Source organism: Bombina bombina, chromosome 7 (assembly GCF_027579735.1).
Source record: "Bombina bombina isolate aBomBom1 chromosome 7, aBomBom1.pri, whole genome shotgun sequence".
NCBI lineage: Eukaryota > Metazoa > Chordata > Amphibia > Anura > Bombinatoridae > Bombina > Bombina bombina.
In genome coordinates, this window is record NC_069505.1 from 155,617,549 (window position 1) to 155,638,628 (window position 21,080).

General features: G+C 37.4%; 1 protein-coding gene across 2 annotated transcripts in view; it reads left to right on the forward strand.

The window, feature by feature from the left end:
• The first annotated feature begins 2,157 nt into the window (after positions 1–2,157).
• The window catches only part of LOC128666024 (anoctamin-3-like), a 353,414-nt gene continuing 334,491 nt past the window's right edge, over positions 2,158–21,080 (forward strand). Inside the window, exons 1-4 of one of the 2 annotated variants that reach the window (XM_053720384.1) lie at positions 2,162–2,316; positions 9,279–9,379; positions 10,928–10,976; positions 11,756–11,773. In XM_053720384.1, coding sequence (XP_053576359.1) covers positions 2,164–2,316; positions 9,279–9,379; positions 10,928–10,976; positions 11,756–11,773 — 321 coding nt within the window. In that variant the 5' untranslated portion in view covers positions 2,162–2,163. Of the gene's footprint in view, positions 2,317–9,278; positions 9,380–10,927; positions 10,977–11,755; positions 11,774–21,080 lie in introns of both variants that reach the window. The other variant, XM_053720385.1, reaches the window with a different exon arrangement.

Consider the following 21,080-nt stretch of genomic DNA (forward strand, 5'->3'; position numbering starts at 1 on the left):
GTGCTTCTTAACTTCCGTTTCAGGCAAGCGTAAAACAATGGGGCTCTGAAGCAGCATCTACTGCTTAATAAATGGAGCCCAATGAATGGCCATTTAGCCATCTAGTTCACCGGCTGCTCTGGACCAACAGTTATCTGCAGTTCATGAGCGGGGCCTTGTCTATATGTTTAACCGCTTCACGGGTTAGAGTTCCAGGGTGAGTTGTGTAAAAATGACTTGCTCTAAAATGTCTACGTTTGTCATTTTGTGCTACTTATGTCCCTTTAAATGCAACTGAGTTTGTGACTGGGTATTTACATGCATTTGAAACTCATTTTTTGCTCAGTATTAAATTTCCTCTGGCTCTTAGTATTTATTTCCAATGAGTCCAAAGACACAAGGAATTGATGCATCAATTTAAATATTTACATAAATCAAGTCTTGCATGTGTAGCTTTATCACTAAAAAGGATCAAAACTGCTTCTTTTGCAGGAATTGAGTGACCATTGTATTTGCTCATTTTGTTCACTTACTATTCATGGACAATAAATTTTGGCCCAGATTACGAGTGAAGCGCAAAATATGGTTTATGCGAGCGCAATATTTGTGCTCCACTCAGTAATTGTCCTAATTAGCACTCCACTTGTAATCTAGCCCTTTATCACTTATTTTGCCCTCTTTTCATGTGTTTTAAAAGGACATACAATTCTATTCGTAAGAAAAGTTGATCAAATTAATCCAAAATATACATTTGTGTATTTAGAACACAACCGCATCAGTGTTACGCCCCACATGCAAGTGTACCTAATATCTGCACACTTCAAAGTTTATACTTTCCTTTTGTATAATGCTTCTGCCTTGAGCCGGATAATGGGGATGGGAGTAATCTCGGGCATTGTGTGATAAGCAACGGGAGGGCGCATGCATGCGCATACAGATTAAATTTGCTCAATAATACAAAACTCACTTGACTAGTACTCGCTTTGGAATTTGTGTTTTAGTGGATTTTATAATTGTTTTAATTTATTAAAAGTGTAGTTGATACCAGGAAACACCATTTATTAAAAGCATAAGATACCAGAATTCAGTTGGGCTGCTTATATTTTAGACTTTACAGCACTTTGTAGTGTATAATTAATAAAAAATTAATAATAATAATAATAATAATAATAATTTTTTCCAGATCTGGGGAGTGTTCTATGTCTCTGTAACTCTGAAAATTGTGGGTTTTCTCATTTTTAGAAGTTGAAGCGCACACCACAGACTTATCAAAGATAGCTCTGCTACATATATGTACCTAGTTGACTTCAGCTGATAAAAAACTGCAACATTATGTAATTTTTGCTAACATAATAATCATAGCTAGCCTTGCCTACTCCCTTAGCATGTCCTGATGGCTCCTCCAAATAAGGCAAGTGGTGGAAATTTGAGTTTTTCTAATTTTTAGAAGTGTACACCACAGACGTACCAAGGAAAACCCTGCTACATATATTTACCTAGTTGACCAGTTAATAACAAAGCTGCAAAATGATGTAATTTAAAAAATAATAATAAGGCAAGTTGTGGAAATTGAGGGTTTTCTCATTTTTAGATGTGGAAGTGTACACCATAGACTTATAAAAGATAGCCCTGCTACATATATGTACCTAGTTGAATTCAGCTGATAAAAACTGCAAAATTATGTATTTTTTGCTAACATAATGATCATAACTAGCCTTGCCCACTCCAAATAAGGCAAGTGATTAAAATTGTGGGTTTTCTAATTTTTGAAGTGGAAGTTCACACCACAGGAGGCTACTCCCGCTACATATGTATATCTATATCTATACCTAGTTGACTTCAGTTGATAAAAAAACCCTGCAAAATTATGTCATTTTTGCTAACATAATGATCATAGTTAGCCTTGTCTACTCCCTTAGCAACTCCTGATTGGCTCCACCAAATAAGGCAAGTGGTGGCTGGAGTTTTGGAATTGAAAAACATTTTTTTTTTTAATGTTTAAATTTGGCTGATAAGTTATTCTATAGTAAGGCAACAAAAATGTCTAGCAATTACAAGGGTTTTACTGTTCCTTTCAGTGTGGTGTATGAGTACTGTCATGGGCTCTAGTACAAAATATTTTTTTAAACTTTCAATGCAACTGGTTGTCCCTCTCACTGTCTATTTTCTATTCCCTAGAATGAAATGAACACGGTTGCATCACTGGGCCTCTTTTTTAAAGATGGTAAAAAACGCATTGATTACATCTTAGTGTACAAAAAGTCAAGTACGCAAGTTGAAAAACGAAGCACTTTTGAAAAAAATCTTAGAGCGGAAGGTTTAATGTTGGAAAGAGAGGTAAGTTTTATTTTGTTCCTTATATCATTGTTGATTAAATCTACTAACAAAAAGACAGTTAAGCAAGATATTTAATAAGAAAGGGAAAACGGTGCACTATTTAAATGATGCTGAGAACATTTAGGTGCTCAAAAAGCATTTTTCGTGGATTTTCTACATCTAAATGTGTTTGGTAATAGTAGAGTTGCTTCTGGGTGCTTGAATATCTCCAGTATATTGCCACAAGAGATGGACTTATGGCTCTGCATCAAGGTCACTGGATCAAACTGCTTATTTTAATTTCTGGAAAAAATGAGTCCTTAGCATATAGTACCTCCTTGTTAGGCCATACTGAATAGGTCCCTGGCAATCCCATACTGAAAAGATCCAGACAATGCCATACTGAATAGGATCCTGGCAATGTCATACTGAATAAGGACCCTGGCAATCCCATACTGAAAAAGATCCAGACAATGGCATACTGAATAGGATCCTGGCAATGCCATACTGAATAGTATCCTGGCAATCCCATACTGAAAAAGATCCTGGCAATGGCATACTGAATAGGATCTTGGCAATGCCATACTGAATAGGACCCTGGCAAATTACATACTGAATAGGACACTGGCAATGCCATACTGAATAGGACCCTGGCAATGTCATACTGAATAGGATCCTGACAATGCCATACTGAATAGGACCATGACAATGCCATACTGAATAGGATCCTGTCAATGCCATACTGAATAGGACCCTGGCAATGCCATACTGAATAGGATCCTGACAATGCCATAATGAATAGGATCCTGACAATGCCATACTGAATAGGATCCTGACAATGCCATACTGAATAGGATCCTGTCAATGCCATACTGAATAGGACCCTGTCAATGCCATACTGAATAGGATCCTGTCAATGCCATACTGAATAGGATCCTGTCAATGCCATACTGAATAGGATCCTGTCAATGCCATACTAAATAGGACCCTGGCAATGCCATACTAATTAAGACCCTGGCAATTACATACTGAATAGGACCCTGGCAATGCCATACTGAATATTATCCTTGCAATCCCATACTGAATAAGATCCTAGCAATGCCATACTGAATAGGATCCTGGCAATGCCATACTGAATAGAATCCTGGCAATGCCATACTGAATAGGACCCTGGCAATGCCATACTGAATATTATTCTGGCAATCCCATACTGAATAAGATCCTAGCAATGCCATACTGAATAGGATCCTGGCAATTCCATACTGAATAGGACCCTGGCAATGCCATAAGAACTTTGCAAAATGCTGAGCACCCTCTGCTGATTCACATCATTCTCACATCAACCGATGTAGGCAAGCTTCTTCTCATTTCTTTAAGAGACTTTCGTACTATTTGTATGCAGGTCATGTCCTTTTTCCACCTTTTTATGTTCTACAACCAATCCATGCTTCACCTTCCAAGCTTTCTCACCAACTTCAAACCTACTAACATTGAAAAGTATTTTATAGTGTGACTTAAAGGGTCAATATAGTCAAAAAATGATATGCGCTAATTTGTTGTAAGCATGTCAATTTAAGGCTATCGACCCTAGACTACTGTTTGTTTAACCCCCACAAATGGGTTAAACACAGTAGAAATACTGCTCAGGACTCGCAGATGCAATCAGCAGCAAAAGTCACACGACTCAGATTTGGAGCTAGTGCTGATAATTGGATGATTAGAGTGCTCTGCAAGTCCTGAGTGGTATTTTTACTGTGTGTTTAACAACCTTGCAGAGTTTAAACACCCAGTAGTCTAGGGTCGATAGTCTTAAAATGACATGCTCCAACAGATTAGAGAATATAATTTTGCAGTTGTATAAAAACGTATGCTGCAGTTGTTTTTAACAATATTTTAGTATTATTTTTTTCCAATAATCATAAATCAAATGTTGTTACCACCCACAACCCTTTAAATTAAAACAATAAATTAACTCATGGGTCAATTAAAGATATAACTATTTGATTACTGTTTAGTTCAAACTACATTATTTCATACCTTTTAGATGTGCTTCATTCTCAGAGCATGCTAAGCTGACCATAGCCCTGGTATCTGCTGCTAAAATCTCTGCCCAGTCATCTTTTCTTGACATATGGGGAAGGAATTCAGTATTAACCCATGCAAAGCCAACTCGTAACATATGCTACAGCTTTTTCCTATTGATTGATTCAACAGCTAATGCTTCATTGTTAAACTGTAATGTATTTTCCCCTTAATGTTCCCAGTGACTAAGCTGCAAAACATTACAAATATTGGAAATTGCTTTTTAGGTTAATATTTACAATTTTAAAACTCTACCTATTATGAAAGATTCAGTACCTATGTATTTTCCTTTGTGTGTAGAGAGTTTGAGTTAAAATAAGGTGATTTGTTTTTCCTACAGACTCAGTCCGTTTGAATGAATATGTTCTTAAAAAGGGACACTGAACCCAAATGTTTTCTTTCGTCATTGAGATAGAGCATGCAATTTTAAGCAACTTTCTAATTTGCTCCTATTATTGAATTGTCTTCATTCTCTTGGCATCTTTATTTGAAAAGCAAGAATGTAAGTTTAGATGCTGGCCCATTTTTGGTGAACAACCTGGGTTGTTCTTGCCGATTGGTGGATAAATTCACCCATCAATAACCAAGTGCTGTCCAGGGTCTGAACCAAAAAATGGCTGGCTTCTTAGCTTAGATGCCTTCTTTTCAAATAAAGATAGCAAGAGAACAAAGAAAAATTGATAATAGGAGTAAATTAGAAAGCTGCCTAAAAATGCAAGCTCTATCTGAATCATGAATAAAAAATTTGGGTTCAGTGTCCCTTTAACAACAATTGGTTGTGATTAATGAGCAAAACCAATGATTTAAAATACTCAAAAATGCACCTAAAGAATCCAGTTCCAATACATTTTTAATACTCTGTATCTGGTATAACAAGCCCTTGGAAACACACTAAGCAGAAATTAATTTCACAGTACAGCGTCCCTTTAATCCTTCATAATATTTCCAAATGTATATTTTAAGAATTATTAGTCTGGTAATAAGAGCAGGATTCTTTATAAAACTTCTTATATTCTTTTATAATTATGGGCAACCTAATAATTTCCAATGCCTTTACTCACAAATATAGCTCTTTTTATTTTACTTTCGTACATAGTCAGTGAAAGCTGTAGCTGATTTGCTAATGCCGTACTTCTAACACATCTCATCAACAGTCCATCCATGACCGAAATATCACCACTGAAGTTGCAAATGTCATGGGTGAAAGAGTAGTGAGAACGTAACAGTAAGATACTAAAATCTAACCTTAAAGGGACATGAAACCCAAAATGTTTATTTTATGGTTTAGGTAGAAAATTAAATTTTAAACAACTTTGCAATTTCCATCATTCTCTTGGTATCATTTGTTGAAGGAGCAACAATGCACTACTGGTTTCTAACTGAACACATGAGTGAGCCAATGACAATCGGTATATATATATGCAGCCACCAATCAGCAGCTAGAACCTAGGTTATTTGCTGCTCCTGAGCTTACCTAGATAAACCTTTCAGCAAAGGATAACAAGAGAAGGAAGCAAATTAAAGGGACACTAAACCCAAATGTTTTCTTTCATAATTCAGATAGAGCAGGCAATTTTAAGCAAGTTTCTAATTTACTCCTATTATCAATTTTTCTTCATTCTCTTGCTATCCTTATTTAAAAAGCAGGATGTAATGCATAGGAACCGGCCCAATTTTGGTTGAGAACCTGGGTTATGCTTGGTTATTGGTGGCTAAATGTCAGCCACCAATAAGCAAGCGCTATCCATGATACTGAACCTAAAATGGGCTGGCTCCTAGTATCCCTTTAAATAATAGAGCTTACATGTTTAAACAACTTTCTAATTTACTTCTATCTCAATCATGAATGTCTAATTATAACTTTAATGTCCCTTTAACCTTCACGACTGGGTGATACACTTGTGCCTGGGTGAAAGGTGGTGCTGTCTGTATATTTGCACCCTGTGGGTACATAGTTGTGCCAATAACATAGTCTTACATCTCACTGTCTGGTTTAATTCCAGCTGATGTTGAAACCCCTTTCACACACACTGATTTACATTTCCTTTCTTCTCTGCAAGTAGGTAATGGGGATGTACTCTTCTGTGCCACTATTGACAACAAATACCATCCCTATAAATAACCAGTTATAATATTGATTATTAAATTGCAGTTTTTTTGCAAAAGCTATAACGATGCATTCATACATGTGCTATATCCCTCATCTCTTGACATTAAATTGATTTTAACAAATATTGAATATATGATTCCAAAACGACAAAAATAGCCTGCATGTCCTGCATAGAGAGAAAAGCAATGTATGTTTGACTGTTTCAGACCCTCAACAAGGCATTTCTTGGGTTTTCATTACAATGAACATTCATCAACAAATTCATGTCAAATCATCATGGTCTGTAAAGGAGAATTCAGAATAAAACAATAATTCCTGAAATCCAGTACAAGTCATTCAACAAATTTACTAGCTTTATATTAATGAGCTTACGTTTACTAGCCAAGAAAAATGAAGAAACCAATCAGCTTTAATTATTAATAAAACGTTGTATTCATTGCACAAGTTTCTAAATAAGAAGGAAATCTCATGAAAAGTAAAAGCCAGAGGGTAAACATGACAAATGTTTATTACGTTGTGTCTGTGATTTTATGGATTTAAAGGGATAGTAAAGTCAAAAATAAACTTTCATGATTCAGATAGACCACTGGTTTTCAAACTTGTCCTCAGTCCTCCCCAACAGTCCAGGTTTTCTGGATTACCTTGGATGAGAGCAGGTAAAATAACGATTTTTACTAATCTGATTGGTTCACTGGTCAAATATCCACAAAATGTGACCTGTTAGGTAGGCAATGAGGACAGGTTTGCAAATCAGTGAGAGAGACCATGCAATTTTATAAAACTTTCCACTTCACTTCTATGACTAAATTTGCTTTGTTCGTTTTGTATCCTTTGTTGAAGAATAAACTTAGATAGGTTCAGGAGAGTGGATACAAAAAGACAGCGCCTCATAGTGTAGACAACTCCGAGAAATAAAGGGACAAAGTGACAGCAAACGTGTGGAAATATACTCACAAGTATATTGGCACTCTTATTGGAAGAAGTGCGAATATGCAGGCTGACGTTTTTCAGCAGTCAGTACGCTGGATTGTAGATGAAAAAATGTATCGTGAATGCGGCTGTGGGCTCTCCTCCGTCGGCAGCCGGGAATCTAATATGAAGACAGTTCAAGGTATGCTTCTGCTTGACAACGGAAGTTCTGTAAATGTTGTAAAAAGGTAGCCGTGTATAAGGAACAGCTTTTGAATTCAATTCCTTCCAGGGCACAAAACACAGATAGTGCTAATGAAAGTCTCTGAGTAAAATCAAATAGTTATTTATTGGTGAGCTTAAAACGCGTTTCTCGGCCGTAAGCTCCTGGCCGTTTCATCAAGTTAATCTTGTTAAAGTTTAACTTGATGAAACGGCCAGGAGCTTACGGGCGAGATACAATCCAGCGTACTGACTGCTGAAAAACGTCAGCCTGCATATTCGCACTTCTTCCAATAAGAGGGCCAGTATACTTGTGAGTATATTTCCACACGTTTGCTGTCACTTTGTCCCTTTATTTCTCGGAGTTGTCTACACTATGAGGCGCTGTCTTTTTGTATCCATTCTGCAGATGTACTGACCGATCATTCAGTTTCGAGACCAGCAGCCTTGTCACATCACCTTACCTAGAGACTGAGACACTTTGTGGGACATTTTATATTATTTCATGGACACTTCCCAATACTTTTTGGGCATCACCAGTATGTGTTGAGATTTTTCTATTTATATGCCATTAAGGTTTTTTTATGATGCTGTGTATTCATTAATTTTTTATTCACTTTTTTGTTATATCGTTTTCTGGTTGCAGCCATATTGGCTAATATTGTTCATCAACACTATCACATTATTATTATTTTATATCTATATAGGAAATAATTGTCACAGATTACACACATATTTTTACCATCAACAAGTTATACCAAACGATTGGTGGTAAAATATTTGTACCTCCACGTATATAACACGGTATTGCACTCACATTGCACGATTCATTAGTGGCGCACTCTATTAATAATATACTTTCAGTATAGCTTTGCATCCAGGTTCAGGAGAGTGCACGTCTCTTTAGCACTCTGTGGTAGCTGTGTTTACTAATGCTAAATACAGTATATAGTGCTCAAGACATGTGCACACTCATGAGCAAACCAGTGTTAATCTTCAACAAACTATACCAAAAGAACAAATTAAGTTTGATAATAAAAGTGAATTGGAAATATTTTTTTAAATGCATGTTCTTTCTGAATCATAAAAGTGTAAGTTTGACATTGCTGTCTCCATAAAGGGACATGAAACCCACAATTTCCTTTTATGATTGAGACAGAGCATCCAATTTTAAACAACTTTCCAATGTACTTTCATTATCCAATTTGCTTTGTGCTCTTGGTATTATTTGTTGATACCTAGGTAGGCTCGTGAACAGCAATGGGAGCTTTCTGGTGGCTGTGCATATATATGCTTCCCTGTCATGTGTTCAGCTAGCTCCCAGTAGTGCATTATTGCTTTTTCAGCAAAGCGTGCCAAGAGAATGAAGCACATTTGATAATAGAAGTAAATTTGATTTTTTTTTTAATGATATTCCATATTTGAATAGTGAAATAAAAAAATGGAGTTTCATGTCCCTTTAATGCTATGTTCGTATCAAGAGCACTTATACACCCTTCAACAATGAAGAGGTAGAAGAATTTCACACATAAATATAATATAAAAGAGGACTTTAGATTACAAATGTAATTCTGCAGTATCTTTATATCATTGGAGTAAACTGTATAGATAAAGCCTTTGCACTATAATCTGAATTTGCTTACTTCCCATCTCATTGTAGAATGCAGTAACCAACAATGACATCATGTTTGTTAAAATACATTGTCCGTGGGATACGCTGTGCAAGTACGCTGAAAGAATGAACATCCGGATGCCATTTAGGTATGGGAGAGATACTAAAGTGTTACAATTGTACATGATATATATGGAAGAATGCCAATACATGTTTAGATAAAAGAAGTGGTAGACTCTACAGTTGAGCAGTGGTCTAGAAAATGCCCCATTTTTACAAAGTTCCCTATATGAAGAAAGCTTATTATCTACAAGATGAGAGATATAAAGCAACTTTGCTTACATTAGTGAGGGCAGACACAGCTATATTTATTTCATAATAAAGAAATTAACAATCAATAAGAAATGCAATTTTAACTAAAATGCTCACTATTCATTTATATATTTTTTTTAAAAATATCCACATTTAGAAGTTAAAGCAATATTTTTAATTAGAATTTGCTATCACAATTTAACTCACAAATTTATAATGAAACCAAAATAATGAATTGGCCATATGTCTGTGTGAATATATGTATGTATGTGTATTTATATATACACAAAACACGGGTGGGGTCAGCACTCTGAGGCCGGACCGGGTACACATCCGATGACCCTGCAACATGCACAGCCCTGGGTGCAAACCAGCACTCTCAGGAAGCTGCACTGTCACCAGAGCCACAGGTAGTTAACCCCAGACAGGCCTGGGTGCAAGGCCCAAACAGGGAAAATTACAAAAAAATAAAACATTAATATAACACACAGAAAGAGTCCAGCACTCACTCACAAGCTCTCAACTAAGATAAAAAGCAGCAATGGAAGAGTTAGTTACCGCATCTGGCCACATGGAAAAAGCCCAGGTACCTCGTCAAGGTCTCTTCCAAAAAAAACCTGGGTCCCTAAACAGCCACACAATACAGACTCACAATCAAACAACTGTGGAAAAAAAATGCAACTGTGAAAAAATGGAGGGTGCACAGGCTTATGTAATCTCCCCAAACATATACAAAACACAGGTGGGGTCAACACTCTCAGGCCGGATCGAGTACACAAAGGATGTGAGTGCTGGACTCTTTCTGTGTGTTATATTAATATATATATATATTTTATTTATTTTTTCAGCAGTGGAACATCGTGCATCTTCAATGTACCATAAAGATGAAAGATGTTGTAACTTTAAATAATGTTTATCTTTATATGAATAATGTAAGCCATTTTATTGTCTTCAAAAGTGCTGCTTAATTTGCCAACATCTAATTAATTGATATATTGTTATTTCCTATTATGTGGCTCCAACACTTGCAGCTTATTTGTAATATTTAAACAATATCTAGCAATTTAGTCTAATTTGGTCAAATTAATTATTAAGTCCAAACTGAATTGGCTTTTCATCCGTTTATATTCCAAAAGACATTTTATAGGATGTAGGGTTAAGATTATTCTATCATTTTTATTTTTGTTTTACCAATCCTTTTCCTTGGCACTTTTAGCATATATTTTTTATAATGTGGTTTACTGTTATTCCCAAACGTGTGTTCTATTGTGCAGTAATTTCACTGGCTTATAACCATTTGCTAGATAAATCCCACATTATCAATGCTGAGGAATCCATGTTAGTTGAATTTAACTAAACCTAGCTGACTTGTACTATTCTTTCAGGAAAAAGTGTTATTACACTGACTGGAGGAGCAAAACGATGGGCAGGTTGGTGGGTGATGACGTTTTTATTTTGCCAAAAATACCCATCCTGAAAACCAAATCAAATCCCTAATTAAGCAGTTGTAACATTATGCTACAAACCAAATATACATATAGCTAACTATAGACTCAATGCATAGTTTTCTTTAATCAAGGAAGACTTATTTATATGAATTGTGGATATAATGAAGTCTAAGATAATTTGCTAGGTGGCTTTCATTGGCACAAGTATACAGAAATTTAAAGGGACACTGAACCAAATTTTTTTCTTTCGTGCTTCAGATAGAGCAGGTAATTTTAAGCAACTTTCTAATTTACTCCTATTATCAATGTTTCTTCGTTCTCTTGCTATCTTTATTGAAAAAAGAAGGCATCTAAGCTAAGGAGCCAGCCAATTTTTGTTTCAGCACCCTGGGCCAGCATCTAAACTTGCATTCTTCTTTTTCAAATAAAGATACCAAGAGAATGAAGAAAATGTGATAATAGGAGTAAATTAGAAAGTTGCTTTAAATTGCATGCTCTATCCGAATCATGAAAGAAAAAAATTGGGTGCAGTGTGCCTTTAAGGGATATCATCTGATGGATTAAAACAAAGAATAGAAAGATTTTTAAAGAAATATCTTAAAATGATATGCTATCTGAATCATGCAAGTTTAATTTTGACTTTCCTATCTCTTTAAGCATCTACTACTATTTAAAGAGCCATTGTAGTTGAAGAATGTGATGCTGTAATTTGTTAGAGCATGTAATTTTAAGACTAGCAACTCTGTGTTTAACCCCCCCACATAGGATAAGCACATAGTTAAAGTAACACTTGGGAGCCACAGAGCCTGGGAATCGTGCACCTTTACCTTTACTTTTGCAGTGCCTGTGCTGTGCCTCTCCTATGGTAACTAGACATGGTTTCATACCTATATTAAACATTTAAATGCCCCACAATTTATTCATCTATTTAAGTACTCTTTTGTCTAATTCATAGATCCTCAATACCCCCTGAGGCAAATAATTCATAACAGCTACTTTCCTATATAGGTTATCTATCTAGCCAATCTCTTCATATCCCTTTAAGGTAACAATTGTGCCAATGCTTGCATTTATATTACATTCATTTTTTTCAAATAGTAAAGGTTGTCCAAAAAAAAAAAAAAAAGTTAAATGTTATGGTCAAGTAATATTTAATGCACAGAAATTAATAAGTAAAATCACTTTACCCATTACACTGTATAATTATGAAATGAAATTATTTGGATTTGCTGATTTACATTAGTTTACAATTACGTTTTTTTCATACATATGCATAAATTTACAACTGCTTTTTACCTGTACCTAATAATGCTTGCGGCTGCTTATATTAGCATATATTAGAATGCAGTATGAAGCTATCTTGTAGTTTGCATTAATTTACTTTACTTTATAAGCTGGATCATAATGAAGTCTCAGATTGTATATGGCTCACTGAGGTCTTTTTGGAATGTTTTTGATAAAACAAATAACCTTTTTTCCCTTAGGGATATTATTGTAAGTCATACTAGATTCTGTATTTCATGCATCATATTTCTTAAAGGAAAATTAAAATCAGCATTAAATGTTCATGATTTAGATGGGACAATTAAAAAACAAACAAACAACAACAACAGCAAAAATAGTTTGCTTCCACTATCAAATATTTTTTGGTTCTTTCTGTAGCATTTTTTAGGAGAATATCTAGATATGCTCAGGAGTGTGCTCTTAAAAAAAAACTTAGGCCTAGATTTAGAGTTCGGCGGTAGCCGTGAAAACCAGCGTTAGAGGCTCCTAACGCTGGTTTTAGGCTACCGCCGGTATTTGGAGTCAGTGATTAAAGGGTCTAACGCTCACTTTTCAGCCGCGACTTTTCCATACCGCAGATCCCCTTACGTCAATTGCGTATCCTATCTTTTCAATGGGATCTTTCTAACGCTGGTATTTAGAGTCGTTTCTGAAGTGAGCATTAGAGCTCTAACGACAAAACTCCAGCCGCAGGAAAATAGCAGGAGTTAAGAGCTTTCTGGGCTAACGCCGGTTCATAAAGCGCTTAACTACTGTACCCTAAAGTACACTAACACCCATAAACTACCTATGTACCCCTAAACCGAGGTCCCCCCACATCGCCGCCACTCGATTAAAATTTTTTAACCCCTAATCTGCCGACCGCCAGCTACGTTATACTTATGTACCCCTAATCTGCTGCCCCTAACCCCGCCGACCCCTGTATTATATTTATTAACCCCTAACCTGCCCCCCACAACGTCGCCGCCAGCTACTTACAATAATTAACCCCTAATCTGCCGACCGCAAAGCGCCGCCACCTACGTTATCCTTATGTACCCCTAATCTGCTGCCCCTAACACCGCCGACCCCTATATTATATTTATTAACCCCTAATCTGCCCCCCTCAACGTCGCCGACACCTGCCTACACTTATTAACCCCTAATCTGCCGAGCGGACCGCACCGCTACTATAATAAAGTAATTAACCCCTAATCCGCCTCACTAACCCTATCATAAATAGTATTAACCCCTAATCTGCCCTCCCTAACATCGCCGACACCTACCTTCAATTATTAACCCCTAATCTGACGACCGGAGCTCATCGCTACTATAATAAATGGATTAACCCCTAAAGCTAAGTCTAACCCTAACACTAACACCCCCCTAACTTAAATATAATTTAAATCTAACGAAATTAATTAACTCTTATTAAATAAATTATTCCTATTTAAAGCTAAATACTTACCTGTAAAATACATCCTAATATAGCTACAATATAAATTATAATTATATTGTAGCTATTTTAGGATTAATATTTATTTTACAGGCAACTTTGTAATTATTTTAACCAGGTACAATAGCTATTAAATAGTTAAGAACTATTTAATAGTTACCTAGTTAAAATAATAACAAATTTACCTGTAAAATAAATCCTAACCTAAGTTATAATTAAACCTAACACTACCCTATCAATAAATTAATTAAATAAACTACCTACAATTACCTACAATTAACCTAACAATACACTATCAATAAATAAATTAAATACAATTGCTACAAATAACTACAATTACATAAACTAACTAAAGTACAAAAAATAAAAAAGAACTAAGTTACAAAAAATAAAAAAATATTTACCAACATTTGAAAAATATTACAACAATTTTAAACTAATTACACCTACTCTAAGCCCCCTAATAAAATAACAAAGACCCCCAAAATAAAAAATTCCCTACCCTATTCTAAATTAATAAATGTAAAAGCTCTTTTACCTTACCAGCCCTGAACAGGGCCCTTTGCGGGGCATGCCCCAAGAAAATCAGCTCTTTTGCCTGTAAAAAAAAACATACAATACCCCCCCCCCAACATTACAACCCACCACCCACATACCCCTAATCTAACCCAAACCCCCCTTAAATAAACCTAACACTAAGCCCCTGAAGATCTTCCTACCTTGTCTTCACCATCCAGGTATCACCGATCCGTCCTGGCATCCGGTGCTGAAGAGGTCCAGAAGAGGCTCCAAAGTCTTCCTACCATCCGGCAAGAAGAGGACATCCGGACCGGCAAACATCTTCTCCAAGCGGCATCTTCGATCTTCTTCCATCTGGTGCGGAGCGGGTCCATCTTGAAGCAGCCGACGCGGATCCATCCTCTTCTTCCGTTGTCTCCCGACGAATGACGGTTCCTTTAAGGGACTTCATCCAAGATGGCGTCCCTCGAATTCCGATTGGCTGATAGGATTCTATCAGCCAATCGGAATTAAGGTAGGAATATTCTGATTGGCTGATGGAATCAGCCAATCAGAATCAAGTTCAATCCTATTGGCTGATCCAATCAGCCAATCAGATTGAGCTCGCATTCTATTGGCTGTTCCGATCAGCCAATAGAATGCGAGCTCAATCTGATTGGCTGATTGGATCAGCCAATCGGATTGAACTTGATTCCGATTGGCTGATTCCATCAGCCAATCAGAATATTCCTACCTTAATTCCGATTGGCTGATAGAATCCTATCAGCCAATCGGAATTCGAGGGACGCCATCTTGGATGACGTCCCTTAAAGGAACCGTCATTCGTCGGGAGACAACGGAAGAAGAGGATGGATCCGCGTCGGCTGCTTCAAGATGGACCCGCTCTGCACCGGATGGAAGAAGATCGAAGATGCCGCTTGGAGAAGATGTTTGCCGGTCCGGATGTCCTCTTCTTGCCGGATAGGAGGAAGACTTTGGAGCCTCTTCTGGACCTCTTCAGCACCGGATGCCAGGACGGATCGGTGATACCTGGATGGTGAAGACAAGGTAGGAAGATCTTCAGGGGCTTAGTGTTAGGTTTATTTAAGGGGGGTTTGGGTTAGATTAGGGGTATGTGGGTGGTGGGTTGTAATGTTGGGGGGGGGGGTATTGTATGTTTTTTTTTACAGGCAAAAGAGCTGATTTTCTTGGGGCATGCCCCGCAAAGGGCCCTGTTCAGGGCTGGTAAGGTAAAAGAGCTTTTACATTTATTAATTTAGAATAGGGTAGGGAATTTTTTATTTTGGGGGTCTTTGTTATTTTATTAGGGGGCTTAGAGTAGGTGTAATTAGTTTAAAATTGTTGTAATATTTTTCAAATGTTGGTAAATATTTTTTTATTTTTTGTAACTTAGTTCTTTTTTATTTTTTGTACTTTAGTTAGTTTATGTAATTGTAGTTATTTGTAGCAATTGTATTTCATTTATTTATTGATAGTGTAGTGTTAGGTTAATTGTAGGTAATTGTAGGTAGTTTATTTAATTAATTTATTGATAGGGTAGTGTTAGGTTTAATTATAACTTAGGTTAGGATTTATTTTACAGGTAAATTTGTTATTATTTTAACTAGGTAACTATTAAATAGTTCTTAACTATTTAATAGCTATTGTACCTGGTTAAAATAATTACAAAGTTGCCTGTAAAATAAATATTAATCCTAAAATAGCTACAATATAATTATAATTTATATTGTAGCTATATTAGGATGTATTTTACAGGTAAGTATTTAGCTTTAAATAGGAATAATTTATTTAATAAGAGTTAATTAATTTCGTTAGATTTAAATTATATTTAAGTTAGGGGGGTGTTAGTGTTAGGGTTAGACTTAGCTTTAGGGGTTAATCCATTTATTATAGTAGCGATGAGCTCCGGTCGTCAGATTAGGGGTTAATAATTGAAGTTAGGTGTCGGCGATGTTAGGGAGGGCAGATTAGGGGTTAATACTATTTATGATAGGGTTAGTGAGGCGGGTTAGGGGTTAATACATTTATTATAGTAGCGGTGCGGTCCGCTGGGCAGATTAGGGGTTAATAATATAATGCAGGTGTCAGCGATAGCGGGGGCGGCAGATTAGGGGTTAATAAGTGTAAGGTTAGGGGTGTTTAGACTCGGGGTACATGTTAGGGTGTTAGGTGCAGACGTAGGAAGTGTTTCCCCATAGGAAACAATGGTGCTGCGTTAGGAGCTGAACGCTGCTTTTTTGCAGGTGTTAGGTTTTTTTTCAGCTCAAACAGCCCCATTGTTTCCTATGTGAGAATCGTGCACGAGCACGTTTTTGAGGCTGGCCGCGTCCGTAAGCAACTCTGGTATCGAGAGTTGCATTTGCGGTAAAAATGCTCTACGCTCCTTTTTTGGAGCCTAACGCAGCATTTTTTTGAACTCTCGATACCAGAGTTAGTTTTATGGTGCGGCCAGAAAAAAGCCCGCGGAGCGTTAACAGCCCATCTACCGCCAAACTCCAAATCTAGGCCTAAATGTCAGAATAGTTTGCACCAATGTATACCATATCAAGTACTGCTACCATATAGTGCTCAAGAGACATGCACACTCCTGAGTATATCTAAATATCCTATCCAGCAAACTATACCAAATCAAGTGAATTTGGTAATGTAAACAAATTGTTTTTTTTTTTAATTTGTATGTGCTGTCTAAATCATGATCCCTTCAATGCTTCCTTTCATTTCCTTTTAAACGTCACACATGTATTCAAAACTCTATTAACTTATAGGATTCCAGAATTTTAAAGAGACTTCCACAGTAAAAAGAAATGTGCCCTGTTAATACGAAAATTGAGAATGCATTGTAACATGATCAAAATAACTTAGTTATTTGTTGTTTTCAATTTTGTTTTTTTTACACTCTATAAATCAAGCGTGATTTGTATTTCTGTTGTATTTTTTAGCATGATGGTTGGAACTCATATTAATCACATTTAATATTCACTTTTATTGCAGTACAAGATAAATATATTGGACTGCAGTTTAACAAAATATACCAGGGTTTATACAACTAGCTAGGGGTCAGTAATGCAAAAATTACACTCTAACAAATCAGAGCAGTCATTTTTGCATTAGAATGATTTCTGTGTTTGCACATGTGCAGCAGTGTAACGTAGGTTCCATAATGGCAGCACCTGTGATTAAAGGTAGGTGCATGAGATGTATTTAGTGTTTAGTGTCCCTTACAGTAACTGCCTTTGTGGGCTGCTCAGTAACTCATTTGTAACAATCTTAACTACACTCAAGCAGGAAAATAATTTAAATTTGGTCTGCCAGGGTTCTTTGGCAACTGCAGTTGAGAAAAACCGTTTTATACTATTGAATATATCTAGTAAAATGTTTTGAATATAGAATGCATCACAAATCTATCCTAGTGTTAATTATTTTTATAGTGTGTCTATGAGAACCTTAATTCAAATTTATTTTACTATTTTTTTTATATATATTTCTTTAACAAGATATGACGAGTCCACGGATTTCATCCTTACTTATGGGATTACGCCTCCTGTTTAGCAGGAAGTGGCAAAGAGCACCACAGCAGAGCGGTATATATAGCTCCTCCCTTCCCTCCCACCTCCAGTCATTCTCTTTGCCTGTGTTAGTGATAGGAAGAGGTAAAGTGAGGTGTTAGTTTAGTTTCTTCAATCAAGAAGTTTTTTATTTTAAAATGGTGCCAGTGAGTACGATTTTTCTCAGGGAGAAATCATCAGTCACTTAATCCCTAGGAGGAGTGAAGACATCTTATTTTTCTGCCCTGATGCTAATGATCTTAGCAAAAATTATCTAAGATCCGGTTGGTTTTCAACTGAGCAGTTGAAGGTAGTGTAAAGAAATATCTTCATTGTGGAGAACCGTATCATGCTATAAGCAGCATTGAGATATGTTCAGTCATTTGTTTCTGGGGAGATTTGTTACATCAGAACAGGCTAACATTTTTCCCTAACTGGGGAGGGATACTCTGTAAGCACTATAGATATAAAAATGGTGTTTGTGGATTCCCTTTTTTTATAATGAATAGTGTGTTTGATTTGCACTTATTCATATGTGAGCTGATTCTGGGAGATGCGGTTTGCTGTCCAGGGGCTGGTGGTTTTTGGGTCAATCAAAATAACAGGCCTGAGAGAGAGCTTTATTATGTTTGTTTTGGCACTTTTCATGGTGTAAAGAGTATATGATGCGGGGCACATGGCGTTTTTCTCATTCAGATGATATTTGGACATGTTTGGTTTTCAGCACATGCAGGCTTCAGTGCGACTCGATTACGCCCACGGTGAGCGGGGCCTATTTTCGTGCACTCAGTCGCGCAGTCTTCAGCCAGAACAAGCAGCACGGTCCTGAGCTCCGGTGGGGCCTAAGTTGATTTGTACTCCAAGGGTACAGAGGGACTTAGGATCACTATCTAAGACAAAGCAGTGTAATCTGGGGGCAGGTAGGCACCACAGCAGAGCTGTGGCGAGGTGCAGAGGCCTTAAGTGCTAATAAAATTCATAAACTTTATAAAAGTTGGTTTTAATTGATAAAGATCTTGCCAAACAAACGGTGCAATATTGTTAGGTGTATTGGCACACATAAGGGCATTTTTTATTACCGCAAACTCTATTTTACCATAAATTGCAGTTCACAGAAAAATTGTTGCACTTTTATTATTTAAAGGCGCAGTACATGTTTTTTTTTCTTAACATTTTTATATAGATCATTGATTTCAGAACTCAATATTTTAAGTTAAGAACGACTATTATTGCTATTGCTAGTCTGTTTAACATGTCTGAACTTGAGGAAACTACTTGTTCTATGTGTTTAGATGCCATTGTGGAACCCCCTCTTACTTGTGTCACTCATGTACTGAGAGGGCCTTACAATGTAAAAAGCATATTTTATGTAAAGAAAGTGTGCCTAAGGATGATTCTCAGTCTGAGGAGAATCAGGATATGCCACCAAATTCTCCCCAAGCGTCACAACCTTTAACGCCCACCCAAGCGACGCGGGTTCTTCAACCGCGTCTAATTCATTTACTCTGCAGGATATGGCTGCAGTTATGTCATCCACCCTTACAGAGGTTTTATCTAAGCTGCCAGTGTTACAGGGAAAACGCAGTAGGACAGAGGCCTCTCTGATTCCTGCGACTTCTGATACTTTGATGGCTATTTCTGATGTACCCTCACAGGGATCTGATTTGGGGGTCAGGGAATTTCTGTCTGAGGGGGAGCTTTCTGATTCAGGAAATGTGTTGCCTCAGACAGACTCGGACGCAATGTCCTTTAGATTTAAGCTGGAACACCTCCGCCTGTTGCTTCGGGAGGTTTTAGCGACTCTGGATGACTGTGACTCAATTGTGGTACCACCAGAGAAATTGTGTATGATGGACAAATACTTAGAGGTGCCTACTTACTCTGATGTTTTTCCGGTTCCTAAGAGAATCTCGGATATTATTACTAGGGAATGGGAAAGACCGGGTATCCCGTTCTCAACTTCTCGTAATTTTAAGAAAATGTACCTCATATCTGACACTAATCGGGACTCTTGGCAAACAGTCCCTAAGGTGGAGGGATCTAAATCTACCCTGGCTAAGCGTACTACTATTCCTATTGAGGACAGTTGTGCTTTCAAAGACCCTATGGATAAGAAATTGGAGGGTCTTCTAAAAAAGTTATTTATTCATCAGGGTTTCCTTTTACAACCAACAGCCTGCATGGTACCAGTTACCACTGCGGCGGCTTTCTGGTTTGACGCCTTAGAAGAGTCTCTTAAGACTGAGACTCCTTTAGAGGAAATTCTGGATAGAATTAAGGCACTTAAGCTAGCTAATTCTTTTATTACGGACGCCGCTTTTCAGATTGCCAAGTTGGCGGCTAAGAATGCCGGATTTGCCATTCTAGCGCATAGAGCGTTATGGTTAAAGTCTTGGTCTGCTGATGTGTCATCTAAGTCATAGCTTTTGGCTATTCCTTTCAAAGGGAAAACCCTATTCGGGCCTGACTTGAAAGAAATTATTTCTGACATTATGGGAGGTAAGGGTTATCTCCTACCTCAGGATAAAGCAGCTAAACTGAGGGGTAAACAAAATAATTTTCGTTCCTTTCAGAACTTCAAAGGAGTCCCCGCTTCTTCTTCCGCTAAACAGGAAGGGAAGCCCACTGCTGCTTCCAAGACAGCATGAAGGGGCAGCCCCCGATCCGGGACCGGATCTAGTAGGGGGCAGACTTTCTCTTTTTGCCCAGGCTTGGGTAAGAGATGTTCAGGACCCTTGGACACTGGAAATCGTGTCCCAAGGGTATCAACTGGAATTCAAAAATGTTCTCCCAAGGGGGAGGTTTCTTATTTCACGATTGTCTGTAGACCAGATAAAAAGAGAGGCATTCTTACACTGTGTAGGAAACCTCTCTACTATGGGAGTAATTCGCCCCATTCCAATACTGGAACAAGAGCAGGGATTTTACTCATATCTTTTTGTGGTTTCCAAAAAAGAGGGAACGTTCAGACCCATTTTAGATCTCAAGTGTTTCAGAGTCCCATCCTTCAAGATGGAGACTATTCGAACAATTTTACCAATGATCCAGGAGGGTCAATATATGACTACCGTGGATTTGAAGGATGCATACCTTCATATTCCTATCCACAAGGATCATCATCAGTCCCTAAGGTTTGCCTTCCTGGACAAACATTTTCAGTTCGTGGCTCTTCCCTTCGGGTTGGCCACAGCACCTAGGATCTTCACAAAGGTTCTAGGGTCCCTTCTGGTGGTTCTCAGGCTGCGGGGTATTGCAGTGGCGCCTTATCTAGACAATATTCTGATCCAGGCGTCTTCTTACCATCTGA